General features: G+C 38.0%; 1 protein-coding gene across 6 annotated transcripts in view; it reads left to right on the top strand.

Annotated features, from left to right (window-relative positions):
• Window positions 1-23,478, top strand: part of MIGA1 (mitoguardin 1) — a 57,488-nt gene that overhangs the window by 5,386 nt on the left and 28,624 nt on the right. For all 6 annotated transcript variants that reach the window (XR_013346844.1, XR_013346843.1, XM_077823970.1 and 3 more), the window contains exons 3-7: window positions 3,471-3,648; window positions 4,191-4,327; window positions 5,874-5,997; window positions 6,698-6,834; window positions 7,635-7,758. Coding sequence is in view for 4 of the 6 variants with exons in the window: in XM_077823970.1 (XP_077680096.1) it covers window positions 3,471-3,648; window positions 4,191-4,327; window positions 5,874-5,997; window positions 6,698-6,834; window positions 7,635-7,758 (700 nt within the window). In the remaining 2 variants the exon portion in view is untranslated. The remainder of the gene's footprint in view (window positions 1-3,470; window positions 3,649-4,190; window positions 4,328-5,873; window positions 5,998-6,697; window positions 6,835-7,634; window positions 7,759-23,478) is intronic.

The raw sequence follows: 23,478 nt of genomic DNA, 5'->3' as shown, positions 1-23,478 counted from the left end.
TTCATGCTGATGACGCTCATTAAAAAAATAATTTGTTAATTAAATTTGTGACTGAAGTCCTTGAGGGAGAATTGTATGTCTCCCGCTCCATGGTTTTACCCACTTTCTGCCATATATTTCATGTTATAGCAGTCTTGGATGATGACCCAGCACACATTCATTTTAAGAACACTTTCACAACAGATTTGACAAAATGCAAAGAAGGTACCAATGTGAGATTTCTAAAGCTAGCTACAGTACTCGACACAAGGTTTAAGAATCTGAAGTGATTTCCAAAATCTGATCGGGACGGGATGTGGAGCATGCTTTCAGAAGTCTTAAAAGAGCAATACTCTGATGTGGAAACTCGAACCACCAAAAATGAAAATCAGCCTTCTGCTGGTGGCATCTGACTCAGATGATGAAAATGAATATGCATTCATCTGCACTGCTTTGGATCATTATTGAGCAGAACCCATCATCAGCATGGACGCATGTCCTCTGGAATGGTGGTTGAAGCATGAAGGGACATATGAATCTTAGTGCATCTGACACGTAAATATCTTGCAACGCTGGCTGCAACAGTGCCATGCGAACGCTCGTTCTCACTTTCAGGTGACACTGAAAACAAGAAGTGGGCAGCATTATTTCCTGCAAATGTAAAAAACTTGTTTGTCTGAGCGATTGGCTGAAGAAGAAGTAGGACTGAGTGGACTTGTAGGCTCTAAAGTGTTACATTGTTTTGTTTTTGAGTGCAGTTAGGTAACAACAACAAAAATCTACATTTGTAAATTGCGCTTTCATGACAAAGAGCGTGCACTACGGTACTTGTATGAGGTGAATTGGAAAATGCTATTTCTTTTGTTTATCATTTTTACATTGCAAATATTTGTAATAAAAATAATATAAATTGAGTACTGTACACTCTTGTATTCTGTGTTGTAATTGAAATCAATGTATCTGAAAATGTAGAAAAACATCCAAAATATTTAACAAATTTTAATTGGTATTCTGTTTAACAGCGCAATTAAAACTGCAATTAATCGTGATTAATTTTTTTAATCACGTGAGTTAACTGCAACTAATTGACAGCCTTAGTGTTTATATAAACTTGTGTTTTCAATCTTGGACTAGATCTACAGCTCTGGCCATGATACACTGTGAGGGTTCGGATAAGGGGGCAGAGGTGGCTCTAGACCCTTTCCAGCTGTCTTACCCTGTGGTTGGCTAAAGGCTGGCCTTACCTGAAGTGTAATTTGCAACCTCAGGGTTTCTTTAAATTACACTTGGCTAATTATATCTCCAAGCAATCTACAGCTGAGGATTGCCAGACAGCTGAGATATTCCAGCCATGCCCTTATTCTGAGGGAGGGGCATGCTGTAAAACCACTATGCCCACCCTCTGAGGGAGCCCCAAAGTGGGTTTCTGTTTTCTGCTCTCTACCACCAAAACAGCATAAATCCCCTACTTATGATCTAACACCTCATTTTCCATTTAAATTTTTTTCTTTACTTTCCTGAACTGTTTGCCACTTCAGATTTTCAAAGTTTTGTTAATATTTTTAATTCCAGTAGTTGCATATTTAGAGTGTTGCTTATTGGTATCTGAACTTTACTGTTTATCACATTATATAGAGAGTCACAGAAGAAATTCCTAGATGTTAGAGACTGAGACTCAGTCTGAGGCTATTATATTTAATCACCTAGTTTTTCTTTGCCAATGCAGAATTGTGCTTTATTGTGCATTTATAATGTCAGGTTTTCCATAAAACTTCATGTTAAAATTTCAAATGAAAGTGGCTTATATCCAGACAAAAATGTAGAAGTAAAATATCACTCTGCTAGCCAAATACAAAGTGTAAGCACATGTGTTTCAAACTAAAAAAAAAGGAATAAATTATGTTTCTTAAATTGTGGAAAGAGGAGGGATACTGATCCAAAAAACGTTAGTCCATTGAGGTCTTTGCTGTTCCTCATGGTTTTTTTGTTTCTTTGTTTTTAAAGCTGTTGGATAAATAATTTGGAAAGTAGCTATGGGATCTGACAGTTACTGATATTTAAAAATGTTTACCTGAAAGTTTCAGTGTCAATTCCTTAGGTAGTCAGTAAAATTTTAATAATGCTTTAAAAAGATCCCAACTCTTGGGGTACATCTTTAGTGAAGATTTCGCTGAGGTGACTGGCACCCAGAATTGCCTACTTCTGGTGTGAGAAGCCACATTGCAAAGCCCACAACTGACTTACTGTGTCTTCACTGGTGCTGCACTCACTACTGGGGGAATTCTGCACCAAAAAATACAAAATTCTGCATATATATTATAACACAGTATAATCTCTCTTTTATGGTATAATTGAAAATGGTTTCAATTATTTCGGTAATTTTATTTAAACTACAAAACAATGGATGGAGAATGAGAGTGGGGAGCATTGGAGGAAATCCCCAGTCCCCCTTGGCTAATAGTAATGTAGCTAGGTTTGACCCTTTATTTCTAGTTATTAGTCAACAAATATATGCAGCCATATGCTCAGTGCTACATCGTAGGCAACTGAAGAGCAACTGAGGGCCGGGGAATCAAGCTCACAATTTATACTGGCTACTGACCATCTCCAGAAAGGTCAGTAGCAAGCAGTTAATGGAGCACATTTTTTCAGTCCAAAAATTTAGACCAGTTCTAATCACTAAAACACCATAAGCATTTATAAGGCCATACTGTCCTTTATACCCCTCCGGCAATGTAAAGGAGCCTTAAAACTTTTACCCATGTTTTATATTCCTGGGGGAATTCACAAAGACAATGGGAACAAGTCACTAAGCAAGCAGGCTGCTGTATTGCGCTCTGACTGAGGGGACAGAGCCTGCCCCATGCCTGCCTACCTCAGAAACACCCTGAAGCCCTGCTCCGCGACACCAAGCGTGCCGCAATAATAAGCTATAGGGACAGAGTGATCCCCCCTTCATCCTGACGATGATTTAAGTCTCTACTGGCTGCTCTGGGTGCCCAAACCAACCTGCCTTCGCTGCCGGGGAGGGACACGTGATCACTCTTGCGCCTTCCCTTTACTTCTGTGTCAGAAGTCATTTTTCTGCGGGGACCATGAATTCTGGGCATGTGCAGTGATGCAGAATTCCCCCAGGAGTAACTCACCCATGTGTGTCATTAAGTCATCTGGGGGCATATCCTATGGTTCGTTGTGCAGCAGTAAGCTGAGCTACTCTGATTCTTTCCCAGTGAATTGTGGAAGAACTTGACTATCCTTCTGGGCACGCAGGGGGAATTGTGGGAGGGCATTGAAGGACTGTCAGCACACAAGTGATTTGGACTGTCTTCATTGCAAAGCTGGTGGGTTATCTCCAGGTAGCTTTGGTTGAAAGCACCACAGCTCTCAGTTGAAGGGGTTGTGTGTGTGGACGGGAGAAGGACTTAGGAGCCATGCCTGAATCAGAGCGTGTGTTAACTTTCAATGATGACATAGTCATGATTTCTTTTCAGGTAAAACTTTCCCCTGGGTTGAAGAAGCTGTTTGTAGTAACAGCAGTGAGTGCAGTATCTGTAATTTTTCTAGCACATCATTTTAAAAGAAAACGTGGAAAGAAAAACACAAAAGTGTCACCATGGGAGCCAGGCCATCTTGTATTAGAATGTACTAAAACAGCTGCATCAGAAAAAGGTACATGAGAGAACCAAAGAAGCCTTTTTTCTTCTCTTACATAAACCTTAAATACTATGTAATCAAACTCAAGACAGATTTTTCTTTAGTTTTGGAAATAAGGAAACTGTGTGTTTGTAATTCTAAGGTATTTAAAGAAAATAGAAAAATAGACAAGTGTAAAAACAAAAATTAGAACCCTATAATAACTGAGGCAGGCATTGCTCTGAAAGCCAATGTTTTAATTATAATCTCTGCAAATAAAATCTTTTAATCGAAAGCTTATTGAGAGTTACTGTTTTCAACAGTTCTGAAGATAAATTTTGACTATTGATAGAAGTGGTTTTGATATCTTTTAGAGCAAATGTTTTAATAATGTGCTCATTCTTGCAGGTATTTTGATACTTTTATATATAAACATCAAAGTGGGAAGATAAGATTAGTCATTAAAGTTCTTATGTGACACAGTGAATATTTAGATAAAATTCAGGGCTGAACACTTGCTGATATAATAAATGTTTCTGGTTGCAGAAGCTTTTAACGTTAGTCTCTCTGTTTATTAGGTTCCAGTTGTTCCAGTAGCAGACAAAACTTGACTCTTTCTTTGAATTCAGCCAAAGAAAAAGGATCTCAGTCTTGTGTTTATGCAAATGGAGGACTTTTCAGTAAATATTCTGGTTCAGTACAAAGTTTGGCTTCGGTAAGTATTAGCTATTCTTAAGGATCTGTTATACACTAAACTGAATAAACTGCTGAACTTTAATTTTCACTGCCTACAGTGAATGCACACAGTTCTCTTGAGCTGAAATTGTCTGGCTGTATGGGCTGCACAGCCAGCAAGACGCATGCATGGTGAAGTTTAGCTTATCTTTTACGTAGAAGCAAGGTAAGTTCCACATTAGAACAGCTTTGAAGGTGGAGGAGGAGCTCTCATAAATCCTCCATTTACTGTGTATATCTCCCTCTGGACATGTCTTTTACTTTTTTTGTGCTAGCACAGCTCAGAGGAGGTCATACAGACCTGGTGTTGGGTAGCTCAGGGCAGTGAGAAGAGGACTTGTTCTTCTCTGAGTGCTGATCTCTATGGGTATTCACTGTGGGTATGCATGCCCCCGGGACCAGAAATTCTTTAATAGCAATGTCAGTTGGTCTGCATCCTGCACCTCCTTGTGCTTCTGAATGAAGACATAAAGGGTAGCACAGACTGACCACCTTTCCAATTCCTTTTCTGCTGCTTGCTGTCTGGGACTCATTGGGATGGAAACTCCTGTGTCCATTTTCTACTCTTCAGCATTCTGCTGCTGAATCTGTAAATATTGTAAATAGTTTTTATTTTTTTAGTGTTAGTCAGTTGGGAATCGGGGCGGGGGGGAAGAGGGCTCCCCATCCTTTGTTCCCCCATCATTTTGGGCATCTATTATGCCCAAAGATCCAGGCATTAAGCCTTGCCTGCCTGCCCCCCCCCCCCGGGTCCTCGCTGTGAGCAACCCCGTGAGAGAGCTTCCTGTAAGTCTTCGGGGAACCTCATGTCCCCTCGAAGTGCAGCATCTGCTGCACTTTGCCTGGTACACAAAGGGAATCTCGTTAGTTCAGGTTCCAGGGACAAGTTATGGAGCTCTCCATGAGGCCCTGTTTGGATCCTGCACTTTCCCGCTACCCTTTCACCTGTCTGGAGCCATCAGGTGGCACCCTGCTGTTATCTAGTACTAGGGCCCCAAGCACCGCTCAAGATTCCATGCCCTAGAACGAGTGTACCTGGAGATCACATTTCTTCTAGGTGGTAAAGAAAGATCAGAGTGGAATTTTTTTCACTGTATAGTGCCTGATGAAGCTGTAAAATATCCAATAAAACACAAGACTAGAGAGCAAGATTTATTTTTTTAAACTTGTTTTTCATATGGTTTTACAATCAGGTGTCAAACTTAGTTTTGAAACCTAACCATTACAAATTGCTGATTATATTCTTGTTATAGTAATTATTACTGATTAATTTTTATCATGAATTTGAATTTCCCAGTGAGACTGAACATTAACACTTCTATTATATCGTTGTTAATACTTGAGTGTGGTGTCATGAAAAGCAATTAACATTACTCTTGGCCTGAAAAGAGCCAATACTTTGTTATATTTTTTGAAATGTAATCTGTTACAGTAACTAGTTGTAATCAGGGCTATGTAGTGTACTGCACCAGGAAATAATTATTATTAAAGTACCCTTCGTTTAACAATGCACCTCACTTTTTTAGGTCCAAAGTGTCACCTCTTCCCATAGTTGTGCTTGTGCCAATTCCAGTTCCTGGGACAAAGCAGATGAAGATATTAAGCTTGTCAATATTCCAGTGACCACACCTGAAAATTTATATTTGATGGGTAGGTTATAATAATATGTGGTATGGTGCCGTACTATGTTTTTGCCAGCCACTTTCAGATGCTTTAAAATTTGAACAGATTACCCTGATTTATAATAAAGTGACTCCTTCATAGTATTATCATGATATGCTACCAAGGCCGCCTAAAAACTTGATCTTTTTACTTATGCTAGACAAAATACCTCCAATATACAGATATCCATGAATTCTTATTTTACCTAAAGCCGATAAACAGATTGTTGACATAGTTTGGCAAAAAGAATGCACATTCATGAAATATTTCATCCTCACCAAATCTGCATTTTTTTTTTTTGGCTTAAAAAAGTTCAGCCAAAAAATTTCACCCAGCATTAATTTTAATGAATTTAGAAAAGGAAATCTTTCCCTGTTATGACACATGCAATTTTTTAAAAGATGAAAAGTTGACAATATATGTTCGTTACATTAACAGATTGGTAATTAATATAAAATTCTGTAAGTAAGTAGGAGAGATGCTTACTGAACTCCTTTGCTTTAATCATAAATTACCTCTTGTCATGAACTTAAGGAAATAACGTTGGAATTGCTAGTAATTTAATTAAAACAATATTTCCACTTGTACTATAATCTTATTTTGTGTGTGGTTAGTTGTGGACAGTGACACATAAAAGAATGCAGAGGATTTCTGTTGATGTAATGGAAGTGTTCATGATCTACTGAAGGTATGGAGCTTTTTGAAGAGGCACTACGTCGATGGGAGCAGGCACTGACTTTCCGTAGCAGACAGGCTGAAGATGAAGCAAATTGTAGTTCCATCAAACTAGGAGCAGGAGATGCCATTGCAGAAGAGAGTGTAGAAGTGAGTATTACATACTCTCTCATATTAGTATATAGTTGTAGCATAGCCAAATGACTGAAAATATTTGAGTAACAGAGCTTAGCTTCTACTGCAGCTGCTGAAACTTCTTCTGAATACCTGCAGTTGGAGCACTTTTTCTTTTTTTTTTTTTTCCCTCCACCTCAGCCTTTCCCCCTAGCATTAGCCTGTTTTTAGCCATATAGGCAATTGTTGCTCCATTAGCATTCCTCCTGGAGGATATTATCAAACCACCACACAATCAGAGGTCCATTGGCGTTCCCTGAACCAGTTCTCTGCAGCGCACCCATTTGTCACTTCCTCCCGAAGTTAAAAGAAAAACTCTGAGATGGGATAGGAACTCAGTACAAATGGCTCCTGGGAGGCAGAACTCATTGGTGAACATGCACAATGTAATGAAATTAAACTTTGTTCCCCTTGCCCATAAAATTCTGTCCTAAAATGCCTGATAGTAAAGTATGCACACACATTTCAAACACCATGGCGTTCATCATCACTAGTGCAGTAAATATCAGGAATGATGATTTCACTCATCTTACAAAGATTTTTGTTTTAAATGCTGGTTTTATTTTACTTATACCTAATAAGGTGTATCTGTACCCAGTAGAGCAAGTATTTTGGATGCCTGAGCTCTTTGATAATGTCTGAACTTTTTTACTGCGTAGTTAATGGGGTACTGTGAACTCTTTGAAGGCTTAATATTTTTAGAGTTTTGAAAAGTAGTAGTTTAGAAAGAAATGTGATTTTCTGTTAAGTACAGTATAATTTAATTTTGCTTGCAGGATATCATTAGTGCTGAATTCATTCATAAGCTTGAATCCCTGCTTCAAAGAGCTTATCGTCTTCAGGAGGAATTTGAGGCAACCCTTGGGGCATCTGATCCTTCTTCCCTAGCAAATGATATTGGTGAGTTCTTCTATCTTTATACTTTTATCATTCTTAACATGATCAACCAGATGGTAAAAAAAACACCAAAGACCCAATAAACAGAAATATACTGAACAGTAAATGGACCATCATCTCTACATAATTCAGTTTTACCCCATTATCTGGCTTAGTATAATTGCATGTCACTTGGCTCAATCTCCAAACTTTACCCATCTTTATAAATGGTCTCAGGAAGAGTATTTTTCTGGTATATTTATATTTCTCAATGTTCCAGGATTTCTGAACCTAAAAATATGTTATAGTAATATCTGTAGAAGAAGAATACATAGACCTTAAAGTCTGAGTCTATTTAAATTGGCTAGTTAAGATGATACTTATAATGGGGTGATAGGGGTTCTCTGAACTTTCTGAACTCTAACAATAATTCCTGAAATATTATGTAGAACTGGGGGAGTTCAAGGATTGCAAGAAAATAATCATGGCGTAGACCTACAAAAAATGAAAGAGATGAAATTTTGCAATTATCCACACACAAATTTGTCCTAAATCCCTAATAAATTCCATGAAATTGTCTTCTGAATCACCTCCCCTTCCATTTGTGATCACATAACAACCCTGTGGTAACTACAAGAACTGGAGTAATATTAAGAGTGTTTCTATTTTAGCTGTCTTTAAGGGGAAAAGTTAATCCCACACTCTTGCTCGTCACTTTCTGTCCTGTTCCTTTTCCTTTCCTCTCCTGCACATGCATTAGTGTTAATTTAAAAAATGATCAGATCTGAAAAAGATTTAAAATAAGATATGGGGGGGTTAACTCCCCTGCCCACCTCCAGTGTGTGCACAACACCTACAACAGCTTTGCAAACAATTTTAAGGTTCCATCATCTCTTCTCCTTCCTAGGCTTAATGTTGGAGCAAAGAAGATGGGAGGAAAGGAAAGCAAAGCAGAGAGCAGACTGACCTGTTTTTCACAAGAAGGGGAGGAGTTCGGAGAATAAGCTTAGCAGCTCTGCTGTTGCCCTCTCTCCTTGTGAAAAAGGTACTGACTGCTGCTTCTTTCCCCTCTTTTCCCAAAAATTTGTGTTAGCTCCTGAGAGGAAGAGCTCTGCCTGCCTCATGTAGCAGCCATGACTGGGTGCTCTTCCCCAGGAGGTAGGAAAGGCTATAAAAATTCAGTCTAGGCTGCAAATTGGCATACAGTCTCCTGGATGGGGTCTGCAGGGGGCGGGGTGTGAGAGAGAGTTACACACACAAAAAATAGGTTAAAAGAACATTTATTAAGGTTGCAAAGTCAAGCACTCATAAATTAGGAAATGGCAGAATTAAGGTTGTCTTTGGAACCTTAATTTGTCCCTGTTGTGGGTATGCCCTATGATAAATCTTTAATTACGTGAGCCCATATTCTATTTTTCCACAAATCCCCTGCCTCATTCAGTGCACAGAATGGATGGTGCTCAATGAGCAGCTATTCGGTATTTTGTTACCTTCATAGTTCAGTGTGTGGCCCCAGAATTCATTTAGTCCCATTATTCAAACCCTGTTCTAAAAGCAGTATTATTAATTTCCTCTTCTATGGTACTTATCATTGTAATATCTGAGTGCTTCACAAATACTAATTAATCTTCACAATACCCCTACGAGGTGAGGGGATAGTATTATCCCCGTATTACAGATGGAGCTTTGAGGCACAGAGGTTATGGTCAAAAGTATCCACTACGTTTGGAGCCCAATTTGAGACATTTCAAAAGTACTTAAGGTTGTAAAGCACTTTATATATTTAGGCATGGCTTCCATAGACTTCAGCTGCAAGAGCCCAGTGTTTCTGCAAATGAGACCCCAGGGTCTCAAGTCAGACACCCAGAAAATGAAGAACATACAGTTAGTGAAAAGCCTGTGAAAAGTTTGTGACATGCCTGGCATCATGTAGGAACTCTATGCTGGGGCAAGGATAGAATCCATTTCTCCAGGGTAGCATTAAGCTGTCTTACGTGAAAGACTGTCCTTTTTCTTCCTTCAGTACCCTGCCTCATTCACTATACACCTTCCAATTTCTGTAACAAATGAAGCAGGAGTCTCACAGACAGCAGCATCCTTGTATCTGCAACCCTGATTTATCCCCAAAGCAGGTCCGTCCTGTGCAGTGAATGAGGCAGAGGTCTTGTGGAGGAAAAAGTAGTATGTGATCATATAATTAAAGACTGTATCATAATGCAAGTGCACAAGAGGGCGAGACTGAGGTTGCACTGGCAACCTAAATTCTGGCATTTCCTAATATTTGAGTGTTTGACTTTGCAACCTTAGCATTCTTAACATACTTTTTTTGTGTGTACGCAGTTTCCTAGGTTTTCTAAAAAGCCAACTGAAAAAACTTATTTTGTCACGTAGGAGGGCCGATCCTTTAGATCCAACATACAGACTTCTGCCACTTGAGCTGTTACAGTAACTAATAGGCTGTTATCCTTGGGTAGATTGATACTAGATGGGGATGAGAGAGAGCCTTTGCCAGAGACTTTTCACAGATGTTTGCTGACAAAGGAATAGTGAGACTCGGGAAATTTAGGGTTCCATTCGAGGCTCTGAAGGGAATGTACTGTACTAGGCACAGAGTCTTTTTCCCTGTCCCTTCCAACCTGTCTTATTGCCATTCTCTTCACCAAGCCATTTCACTTTGGGCTCCTTAGGCTTCTTGTCTCAGTGTCATCCCATCTTCCCTCTTGCCCCTTTCTCATTTCCCGTTCTCCATCTCCATTGGAGCATAGTTCTTGTTTCGGTCCCTGGGCTCCTAGTCAAATCAGGTTTCCTGTTCTCTTTACCCAGCCATTTATCAGTTCTTCGCCTGTATCCTGGCTTCTCCTCATATGTCTCCTCCTACCCAGTTCCCAGTCTAATACCCAACCAGTCCCACTCCCCCTTTCCTTTTCCCTTCTCTTCCCTCCAAAAAAAAAAAAAAACCCTGTCTCTTGTCCGCTTTGCATTTGAATCCAGCAGCTTCGTCTCTCCTTCCTGGGCATCAGCTAAGGGGCACAAAAAGTACAGGAAATGTTGTCCCCCTGTTCTCAGGACCCAGACCTGGCCCAGCCCTCAACAGCTCAGAGCTGCCATTGCAGGGAAAATCCTGCTCCGCCATGAGCTGAAGCTTGCTGTGTGAATGGAACCTTAAGAGATTTTCTCTGTCAACACTATTAAGTCTGATCATGTGTGAACTGCAGTTATTTCAAAGACTTATAACTTTGCCAAACTTGGGGGGAGGGGGATTTTCAGAGGGATGGACAAAGATATGTCCCTGATACACAGGCCCCCTGATCTAAAATGGGTAATTGCCAATTACTTAATGCAAAACAAATCTTATGTTTGTTAGCTTCAACTTTGAATGTCACCAGGGGGCAGTACTTTTCATCTGTTAATCCTGCTGATATTCTATAACCACTAAATATAGCTCTTAGTAACATGGGAGTTTAAATTTAGATCAAAGTTAGCTTTCTGGCATGTTTCTTTACACCTGTTACCGTAACTCATAAAGGAGAAAGGGGTATGGACGTTACATTTTGAGGACTGAAACCACAGTCATATAAATTTCCATTGGCACAAGGTTCTCATGCATATCAGCTGTTGTCAGTTTACTTGTAACTTCTTTCCTGTAAACTCAAGTTTTAAACATTGATCACTCAGTCCTTAGAAAATTACTACTTTGTAAATATGATATTTTGTAATCTGTTTAATTATAGCTGTGATTACACATTTAAAAGACTTCATTTCTAAGACAGACTTTTTAAAAATTGATGTTCCATTGTTTGTCAAATTCATTGCTTGTTTACTAAGAGTCTGTTCCAAGTAATTGCATTCTTTTCAAATGTTCATTCTGTAGCTCCCTTGAGGGAGAGCTTATCAGTTGCCTGATGCAATTTACTATGTATTTTATTTATAAGGGCAGCTTGAGTGGGAATACAACGAATAAAGCATTTTGATAGGTAGGGCCTGCTAGCCATGTTGTTGCTATGACTTTTTTGTTGGTATCTTAAATTCATGGTCTGAACAGCCAGTTTTAACTTGGGAAGAATGTTTCAGTCTCTCTCCAGTCAAACTGAAAGACATCGTCTCAGAAAAATTATGGCATTTCTTGTGGAGTAATCTGCAAGGATTTATAGTGGCAAATACTTTTGTTCAAGATTTTCTTTATATGTAGAAGACTATGAACAAATTCATTATCTGATGTAACTTATTTTGATGTTGGATATGGCTAGTCACTGTAATGCATGTGAATATTTTTAAGTATAGTCTGATATTCAAACATTAAATAGAATGAAATGATAATTAGATCAAATTTTCTCATGTTAATTTTTTGTTGTGGCTTTTTTGAGAAGGGTCAGGGAGGGGTAGAACAGAATGGAGAAGGTTGATGTCTCTTTGACAGACACTAATTCCTGTCTTCTCCCTTGTCAGGGAATCTGACCTTTGTAAACCGTGTGAGAGAAATCTGTGGGTGCACTTAACTTTCATTTGGTTTTATACTTGCAGCCTTACTATAAAAACTGCCCCAAGCCAGGACAAAGGGCCTGATCTGCCTACCGTAGAGGTCCGTGGGAGTCAGATCAGACCTTAAATGCACAATCTTCCTGTAAAGTGTTAAGAATGTGATGTGTGAATCTTCCCTGATGTGAATGTAAAATATGGAACCTTGTATGGAATAATTTAAAGCAGCAGATTTCAAACTGTGTGTCGCAACCCCATTTTAATGGGGACACCAGGGCTGGCATAAAACTTGCTTGGGCCTGGGGCCAAAGTCCAAGCCCCACTCCTCGGGGCTGAATCCCAAGGGCAACAGCCCTGTGTGGTGGGGCTCAAGTTTCAGGCCCCCTCACCTGGGGCTGATGCCCTTGGGCTTCTGCTTTGGCTCCCCACCCTGGGCGGGGGGCTTTTTGGCTTTTGCCCCCATGTGGGGCGGTGAGGCTCAGGCTTCAGTCCCCCATCCTGGGTTCGTGTAGTAATTTTTCTTGTCAGAAAGGAGTCGTGATGCAATGAAGTTTAAGAACCCCTGATTTAAACTATTCCTGCCTAAGTAACCTCTTCTAATTCTTGTCATTACTACTTAGCAGCAGTGACCATTACATAGTAATTTATGTAAATAATTTTACCTTTTTTAATCTATTATTCCTGTATGTTTTTGTATAGGGGAAAAAGATTATGTACAATTTGTAAATTTTCTCATAATCCTTCAGTGCTTGATACATTGTTGTGCTTTTAGAATGTATTTGTCATAAGAATTAAATCTAAATAGTAGGGCTGTCAATTGCAGTTAACTCAAGCGATTAACTCAAAACAAATTTAAGTTGGTAGTCTATTATTGTTTAACAGTGTGTGATTAAAACTGATTTTGATTTTTTTTAATTGAGTTAATTTAATATAAATATTTTTGGATACTTTCTACATTTTCAAATATATTGATTTCAATTACAACACAGAATACAAGGTGTACAGTGCTCACTTAATATTGATTACAAATATTTGACTGTTAAAAAGATAAACAAAAGAAATAGTATTTTTCAGTTCACCTCAGACAACTATTGTAGTGCAATCTCTTTATCATGAAAGTGTAACTTACAAATGTAGATTCTTTTTTTTTTACATAACTGCACTCAAAAATAGAACCATGTAAAACTTCAGCACCTACAAGTTCACTCAGTCCTACTTCTTGTTCAGCTAATCACTGAAACAAGTTTGTTTACATTCACAGGAGATAATGCTGCCCACTTCTTATTTACAATGTCACCTGAAAGTGAGAACAAGTATTAACATGGCAATGCCAGCTACAGCAGTGCAAGGTATTTACGTGCCAGGTATGCTAAACCCTTGTATGCCCCTTCATGTTTTGGCCACCATTTCAGAGGACGTGCTTCCATGGCGATGATGCTCGGGTTTTTTTGGTTTGGTTTTTTTAAGCGTTATTAAATTTGTGACTGAACTCCTTGGAGGAGAATAGTATGTCTCCTGTTTTGTGGTCTTTGCTACATTCTGCCATATATTTTGTGTTATGGCAGTCTTGGATGACGACCCAGCATATGTTGTTCAATTTAAGAACACTTTCACTGCAGATTTGACAAAACGCAAAGAAGGTACCAATGTGAGATTTCTAAAGATAGCTACAGTACTCCACCCAAGGTTTAAGAATCTGAAGTGTCTTCTAAAATCTGAGAGGGATGAAGTATGGAACATGCTGTCAGAAGTCTGAAAAGAGCAATACTCCAATTTGGAAACTACAGAACCTGAACCCCAAAAAAGAAAATCAACCTTCTGTTGGTGACATCTGACTCAGATAATTAACATGCCTCAGTCCACACTGCTTTGGATTGTTATTAAGCAGAACGCATCATCAGCGTGGAAGCATGTCCTCTGGAATGGGGATCGAAGCATGAAAGGTCATAAAAATGTTTAGCACATCTGTCACGTAAATATCTTACAACGCCAGCTACAACAGTGCCATGCAAACACCTGTTCTCACTTTCAGGCAACATTGTAAATAAGAAGCGAGTAGCATTCTCTCACGTAAATGTAAACAAACTTGTTTGTCTTAGCGATTGGCTGAACAAGAAGTTGGACTGAGTGGACTTGTACGCTCTAAAGTTTTATATTTTATTTTTGAGTGCAGTTACGTAAAAAATAATTCTACATCTCTAAGTTTTACTTTCATGGTAGAGATTGCACTACAGTACTTATATGAGGTGAACTGAATTTTTAAAAAATTTAAAAATACTATTTTTTATTTTTTTACAGTGCGAATACTTGTAATCAAAAATAATATGAAGTGAGCACTGTATGCTTTGTATTCTGTGTTGTAATTGAAATCAATATATTTGCAAATGTAGAAAACATCCAAAAATATCTATATAAATGGTATTCTGTTGTTTAATAGTGCAATTAAAACTACAATTGCTTTTTTTAATTTCACAATTAATTTTTTAATTGTTTGACAGCCTGACAAAATAGCAATTCTTGAGCACTCCTTAAAAATGGGTTAGGGAGGAAGTGGAAGCAACTTAAAGAAAAAAAGTTACTTTTGCCTGTAGATTTCCCTAAAGTATTTGTGCAGCATGTTGTAGCAAGTTAAAATTTAGTTTTAGTTTACAAGTTCCTCCTTCTATTTTTAAAGATCTACATATACTTCATAATTTGTATGTGTTTACATATACTTGTAGTATATGTTTACTAATGGCAGGAGGAACTATACCAGACAAATAACAAGTTTTCCTGTGAGACAAATATTATTTTTTCTGGCTGGAGTTGCACAGCATGAGGTTATATAAACTGATTATCAGAAGCAAATTTTGGCCCATATCTATCATTGAAATGTTTTTTTCAGTAAGCTTTGCCTGAAAAGCTGAAATAAAATGTCAATTTAGAATATGTGGCTTTGAAAGATAAAATTAGGAGAGGTTGTTTCTGAAGTGATACTTTGGCAAATTAACCTTGCAGACATCAGGATACGTTACACCTCCATTTTATTTTGTTCCTCTGCCTTTTTAAAAATAATACCAGAATGGAATATTGTAAGTATTGCATAAAGCTATTGACGTGTGATGACTAACATTCTTTCAAAGCAATCCACTGACTAGTGCAGGACTGCACGTTGGTATTAAAATTAAATACAACTTTTGTCAGTAGCACATTTTGAAGTGGAATCACTTGAGTGAAAAATGTTAACTTTTTTCATGGCAAACATACTAAATTTCTGCAATAACTTTTTTTTTTTTGTTGTTCCCAATAGCTGGCATGGTCTAGCCACTTCTATTTATTTTACATATATTATTGAAACCAGAGTTTCCATTTACGTCCAGTCTACACTAAAGGACTGAAGTGTTTCAGAGCTTAACATTAGTTAAATCCTTCTGGTACAGTTAATTTCTGAACTCGTCAGTGTCGATGTAGTGGCCAGCCAAGCTTACCTAAGCCAGGGCAATGCCTCCATATAGGACACTCTACAAATAGGACACTCTACAACAATTGATGCCCACTGAAGCGCCTACCCACAGTTCTTTATACAGCACCCCTGTCAGACTATAGCAACAGGTGTGTAGTTAGCAGCAATATGATGCAGACATTTTGATTTAAAATATATATTCATTCTCTGACATGCATAATTGCATGTATAGTTGAGCTTGCTTACGTGTTTCCATTCTAAAGGGCCTCTTTCTTTATAACTTTCTCAAACTTTCACTTTTAGGCTTTTCTGATCTCTGCTCAGGTGAATTTGTCATTCTGGAAAGTCAGAATAAAAACATGTTATATGTTAAGAATAAAGACAACAGAGCGGGTAAAATCTGTCATTAAACTTTTTTTTTTTTTTGGTGCAAAATATTTAGCTATTTATTGCATGTAAGAAGAATGTTTTTGGCTCGGATATGTCTGTTTCAGTGGCCTGGGATTAATCCCTTTTGATTTGATCAAAGTGCAGATTATTTCATGTACTTTTTGCCTGTGCATTCATTTGTTTAATAGGTTAATAAAAATTTCCCAGCATTGTTGTAGCCCTGTATGCTTGCTTAATTAAGATGACGGGAATTTTTGCTGGGGCAATTTTTTTTTAACCCTGTCATTCAGTGCACAAGTGTAGATTGAATGAAGTAGGGTCCTGGAGAAAGAACTCTCCTTCCTTCAATACATGTGTTGGAGAGGCTTGCCTCACTCCCTATTATTCTTGTGAGAAAGTGGAATGCATTCAGGCCCCAATTCAGCAAACCACTTGAGCGTGTTTAAGTCACGTGTTTTAAAGTTAACCATGAGCTTTGCTGAATTAGATTCTTAAAGTACATGCTCCATGAAGTCAGACTTTGCTGAAGCTATAAACATAATATATTTTTCAGAACTGAGTATAGGTGCCAGCACATATGCTTAAAATAGATTTGTTTGCCAAGTGATGATGTAATCTCCCCTCTTGGTTATGCTGGACAGTGTATCTTTCTTTAAATGGGAAATAAACCAAAATATATTCCCTTGGCCCTTACTACTTACCTCAGGAAGTCTGTATGCCACTGTGATATAAGATTTAGCACTGGCTAAGGAGAGAAGCTTTTGCAAAAACCCTTCATTTAAAATATTGCTAGCACATCGCTGGCAGGAGCCCGTGCCTCAATGAGTGAGCATATTGTGTGGGGCTGTGCTCTTGTAGTCTCCAGCAATGAGTTTAACATTCTTGAATGTTAATTTACCTCTCTTCTTTTTTCAAAAGATAAAAATCCCCGGACATTGTTTTAAAAAAGCTTTCAAAGTACTGAGTAATTACTAGCAGGTTCTTGTCATTATTATGCCTCCCTGTTACTAATTTCCCCTCGTTGTCTGCTTATCTACCTGGGGCAGCACAGCAGAGATCCAGGAAGGTGGCGGAGAGCTGCTTAACAGAGGAACAGTAGGTAGCGCAGATTAATACCCTGATTCAGTAGGGTACTTACGCAAGTGCGTAACTTTAATCACATGAATAGTCCCATTGCATGCTTAAGTACCTTGCATTAGAGATGAGAAGACCTTTGAACTTCAAGCCTAGTGAGAAGGATGCACTACCTAAAATCTCTGTAGATGTTCTTTGGGCTTCCCTTGTGGGTGAGTGAGACTGGAAACTGGAGGAGGATGGGGAGTTAACCTTAGAGGGAAAATTAAAAGTTTCTCTGAGTGGAAGCCCTGTAATTAATCTTCCTCCCTCTTCCCTTCCAAAAATGTGTTTGGTTGTTTTAGGTTTCAGAGTAACAGCCGTGTTAGTCTGTATTCGCAAAAAGAAAAGGAATACTTGTGGCACCTTAGAGACTAACCAATTTATTTGAGCATAAGCTTTCGTGAGCTACAGCTCACTTCATTGGATGCATACTGTGGAAAGTGAAGAAGATCTTATTATATACACACAAAGCATGAAAAAATACCTCCTCCCACCCCACTCTCTTGCTGGTAATAGCTTATCTAAAGTGATCACTCTCCTTACATTGTGTATGATAATCAAGGTGGGCCATTTCCAGCACAAATCCAGGGTTTAACAAGAACGTCGGGGGGGGGGAACAAGGGGAAATAGGCTACCTTGCATAATGACTAAGCTACTCCCAGTCTCTATTCAAGTCTAAGTGAATTGTATCCAATTTGCAAATGAATTCCAATTCAGCAGTTTCTCGCTGGAGTCTGGATTTGAAGTTTTTTTGTTGTAAAATAGCAACTTTCATGTCTGTAATCGCGTGACTAGAGAGATTGAAGTGATTGGTTTTTTTGTGAGCTCTGTATCTGAATACGTTAATTAATGTGCTATAAGACTGAATTTGAGTGGACAGATCGTTTCATAATTGCTGCAAAACAGCTCTGCACAAAAGTAGAGGAGGGACTGGATTCCAAAGCCTGTTTTTAAATATGAAAAGAACAGCTAAGAAAAGGCAGTGACATCTGAATCAGACGACTGAGGTATCTGGAAGTTATCATGGCACTCTGTTATAAAATTCCCAATCGACAGCCTAGATTTTTTTTAAAAAAGTATTCCTGGAATCTAAAGTAGATTGCTGTGGCCAAAATAGATTTAATGATTTCTAGGCTATGCAGAGTGGGAAGGAAGAAACGAAAATAAGCTATGTTGACAGTCTGTTTGAATTAACTGTGAAGGAATTAGACAACCTCAGATGCCAAATCTCTGCTTTCTTTAATCAAATTAAATTTAAGTATAGAAGCCAAATGATACATGAATTATTAGGCTTCAAAACAAATGGGATGGCCAAAAGCCAGTCAAATTCTTCAGTAGATATACTGGAATTTTTGGATTGGGATTTAAGAACATTAGTCTAAAATCAGACCAGATCCCCTGATTGTTGGCTTCAGTGCCTAGCAGAGGAAAAAAGCAGCACATGGACATTGTCTGCCTACATAAATGTTTTAAATGTGACTTAAAGCTTGTGAAGGGAACAGGATCTTTTATGAAATAAAAACTTGCTGGCAATTTGAAAGCAGGACTAAGAATTCACTCAATGGTATTGGGAAGCAACTCAGAATAAGAAGTTATTTTATGATGGACTTCCTCTTGGAAGTGCAAGAATATGTCAGACAGCAACTAACTTAGAGGTTTAGTACAGCTTAATTTGGGTTTACCAGTTTTAAATTCCAAGTTTGATTGTGTGATGGTAGAGTAGAAAAGTGGAACGTTAAAGGCACTAAACAAACAAGTGCAAAACATTTACTCTGTTGCCTGAACTCAACAAATTAGTAAAATGCTGTTATTCGAAGAACAATTCCTGTTTGTAATATGTTTTAATAGCTCCACTACTCGCTCTTTTTCATACATTTAAAATTGTGCAGGAGGCAAAGAAAAGGTTTAATTGTCTAAATTCTGCCATTGAGTTTCTCCACAGAAGTTCAGCATGATTACCGTCAAGACAGTATAGTATAAATAATTTTATTATTCAGAGATTATGGCACTGAACCACATATAAGACTAACTTCTGGACATTAATTTACTATGCAAGCATAAGAGAAAATATCACATAAATATTGGTTACACACAAGCATACCGTAAGAGCAAGAAGCGTTATTGAGAGTCATTGGTGGAAACTTATAATGTGCAGGTGTGAACAAACAAACGTAATTTTCAAAACAATTGAAGGAAAAGTGAGAACCTAAAAGGACCTCATTGTATATGGACCACAAATTACCAATTTCAATAAAACTTGTTATATACGTCAAGCAAAGTTAATCAGTAACAGACAAAGAAAAGGTACAAGCTCATATTTTTATGTATGTGGGAGTGTGATCAGGTTTGTTTACTGAATATGGTTCTCTGAATAATCAAGGAGATGGTCCAAAGTATGGTGGTGGTTTGGTCTTATTTTGAGATTTTAATTTTAGGTTAAATATTTAAATAAAATAGTAGTATTTCTTTTAGGTTATTTTTATTTGTATACATTTTAGAAGTTGGTAATTTGTCAAAAGAGCTAAAATGTAATTACACTTCAATTCAAAATATCAAACATAAGATTTTTTTTAAGCTCTAAACCACGAAGAATGTAGCTGTATTTGGTAACTGGTATAACAGCCAGGCTGAGCAAACTGTCAAGGGGGCAAGATTTGAGTCTCTTGCCCTTCTTTTGTGCTAACAACTGGAACTTTAATGTCAACTAAATGGGCCATTTGTGAGGAGGATATAACTTGGAGACTAGTGATTTTCTCTAAGGATTCTGAAGGACTGCAAAGGGATGCTGTGCTGGTGATCAGTGTGCTCTTAAAGAAATAGAATTTAGATAATACATGTAGATAATAGTTGTTACTTAAAATAATCCTGTTGGTAACTGTGCTAAATCCTTGTTTTTGATTATTGTTACATGGCTTCATCTTTAGGGGATATCTACTGAAGATTCACAAACTTCTTCTCTCGGGCAGATATGACTTTTGAAGTGAAGTTAACCAGTTTATAGGTGAATCTTGGAAATTTTAATTTCAATGCACCAAGAGCCAGTTCCTGCTTAACAGGACTGATTTTTTCCAAACCTTTACTTAACACCTTGATTAAAACTCCCCTGAGTTGTTGTTATGATTGTTGATAAAGGTAAATGAAGTTAAAGCAGCTTTGGGATTTTTTTGGACTCCTAAGTGACCTTGGATGCCCAAAGAGCTATGGTAGTAACGACCACTTCATTTGTGACTGGCTAGAACACAGTGCCCCATTCTATTGAAATTAGATCTTGTTACGGTAATGCATTTGTGAGTTCAGAGTTTGATTATTGCAGCTCATTTCTAGGTGTGAAGCTTTGCATGAGAAAGCTGACTGATACAAAACACAGCAGCCAGTCTGCTTAGCCACATACTTCACTGTGAGCACATCAGCTTAAATCTCTGTACTCACCCACTTCCCCCCCCCCCCCCCCACCTCTCTGCACTGGCTTCCCATTGAATAAAGTCCATTATAAGGTTTCTGTCTGGATCTTCAAAGTCATCCAAGGGGTTGGCTATAGTTACCTGTCATCTCACCTGTCCCATCCCCAGTACCTTTTCACTGCAACTATATTCCATTGGATCCATGAAACTGTGAAGCCAAGAGGAGAGAATCATGAGTTCAACTCACCGAACTTTCAGCAAGAGACTTAAACTATGCAACCTGACACTACAGATGATAGCAACAAGCCTTGTGGCATTCAGAACTAATACAAGCTGCATCTCTCTGACCTGCAGAAAGCTTTTTACGCACATGTTCCTGCTTTCACTAACACATACACAAAAATAAACCCCCCAAAAACCTTATGAACCATTCTTCCCCATTTCTTATACAGAGTGGGATCTGAGGAAGATGTTTATATTTTTAAATACTTTGCAGTCTCCTTATGGGACCTGTTACCCATCTGGATGTTGAGAGGACTCTGTTAATTGGAGCCAGAGCTACTCATGAAGAGACCAGGCCCCTTCTCTTTTGAGAGTATGATGCGTCAGTGTTAGAGCACGGAAGTGCTCACACTGTTACAGAGCCATATAAGTACATAGACATAAAGCAGATTCTACAATAACTTGTAACCACTAAGGCTTTTTAAAACACTTTTTTTCCAAACTGACAAAGGTTTGCAAAATCCCACATGAAATGAAGCATGGATTTATAAACTCAGACCATGTTCCATTTCTTTAGAATTTTCAATAGCCTTTATTCTAGTTTTAAGTCAACTTTAAATTTTAGGGCACTTTGACAAGAAGTGGAGAACTTAGGACTTATAGTGGAGAACTTAGAGCTAGTTTACCAGCAAATGTGGTCTGTAGTTAGTACGTTCTTCAAGCAGCTGTTCATTCCTAGACTCTCATTTTGCTACTGTCTCTTTTCTCGTGTTCTCATATCTACGAATGTTCTTGTAACACTTGCACAGTATACACTTCAGCTGTAATTTAATTTGTACCCTAAAATTTTTAGAATGTACCCTTCTTGTAGTGTATTGAAGGTGTTAAGCACCTTCTTAGCCGATGGAGTTTTGGAGGCTAAGAGCAGCAATAGGAAGCCAGGAATATCTGACAAGCAGGATTTTTTGGTTTGTAAAGATTGATTTTTGAGTGAACCTGTGTCACTTGCCAGAAGACTTAATTTTCTATCACTCAGTAATTAATACTTTCCTTTGAATTGGTTTGGTGTTATAATCCTATGAATTTTATGCCATTCTTTGTAAATAACAGTAACAGGAATATGCATTTTTTGTGTTTAAAACAAAAACTGATATTCCACATTCAGTTTAAATTTTAAAAATATACATGTCAGAAAATTCAGCATTACCGTTCCTACTATAAATGTAAGTCAGCCAATTTGCACGCACCCGTGCATCAGAGAAGGAAGATTACCATATGCAGTAATACAGCATTAGCAAAGAAACTTCCATTTACTGAAGTTTATAAGCTTATATAAAAGGTGAATTTAAATAAAAATTAAGAGAAACCGTGTCTACAACAAAATGTGTCCTATAGAGCTACCCTTTGTCTGGGAGGATAGATCATGTTCTAAGTATCTGGGTCACTGTGTTATGAGTGCTAAATACCATATTTAGGATCACAAAAATCTTCTATTTAGTCTACCCCTTATACTATCTCTAGAAACCACCACTGTCACTGAACTATCTTGCAAGGAGTACTAGAGAGCAACTTTGTTTATACTCTTCTCTTTCTATCAACGTCACATAGAACAACTTTAAGGAGGATACTAAAGCTTAGGGCTCCCACAAAGTATTGCCGCAACATTTTGTTTTATCAACCTACAAAGAAGGCCGGAAGTTGAGAGTGACCTTGACAGTCAGTAGGTGAAAGGGCCAGTGCCATCTGCTCTGTGTGGATAACTTTAATGGGCTGTATCTGGAAGTTGGGGCGAAAATCTTTTTACTCCCACAACGTGTCTTGCTGTTACAGTTTGTGTGGGTTTGTACATATTTTTAAATAAGGAAATCAACTGGCACATAGAAATAGCATTTTTGTGGAAAGGTCGAATAACTTGGCATCTAGGAAAGGTATGTAAGTTGCTAATAAAACTAGTAACTGGTCTCAAAGATTTTGACAGACATAAAAATATTTCCTAAAAATGAATGGCTGTAGAATTTTAAAACTATTATGTCTGGTAGACAGTTATTTACCAAGGGATCAACTTTTTAAAAGTAATTTAAAAAAACTTAGTTTTCAAGATAAAATTTTCAAAAACGCCTACGTTCCACTTTCAACGTTCCTAAGTGACTTGGGTGCTTTAGAAATTTTTTATCTTCAGTGTCTGAAAAACAAACAAATCAGTTGGCAAAATTATTATTCCTAGTAGCATAGTCTGTTCAAAAGTGTGCATAACAAAGACTAACGTTCGAGATTGTTTGAACTTTTAATCTCTGCCTTCAACTCTTCTTAACTGTAACTCCACTTTCTCTTGTAAGCTTTTCCATAGCATGAACTCCATTATAAAAGAGGGATTGGCTTGTGACACTGCTTCCATGATTCACAGTTGCACAGACTGTTTCCCCTTCCATTCAAAATTCCAGAACCAGAGCCCCACGTATGCTACAGCAAGCCAGGCCTAAACTCTGCAGCCAAGTCCCTAGAATCAGTGGGAATGTGGTGCAGCAAGCTGAAAATTCTCTGGCTGTTTCATTTACATTAGGAACCATTTTTAATAATTTCTGTTTATAGATGTTCATATTTAATCAATTCAGTGGCCCCTGTGTTGTGATGAGAGACATAATCTATGTAATTTAATGTCAAGATTAAGATTTGTAGTTTTCAGAATGCTGAAGATTT

The sequence above is a fragment of the Eretmochelys imbricata genome, chromosome 8, assembly GCF_965152235.1.
Source record: "Eretmochelys imbricata isolate rEreImb1 chromosome 8, rEreImb1.hap1, whole genome shotgun sequence".
Taxonomy (NCBI): Eukaryota; Metazoa; Chordata; order Testudines; family Cheloniidae; genus Eretmochelys; species Eretmochelys imbricata.
The sequence above is the reverse complement of the archived record's forward strand: the minus strand, read 5'-3'. Positions and strand labels throughout refer to the sequence as shown.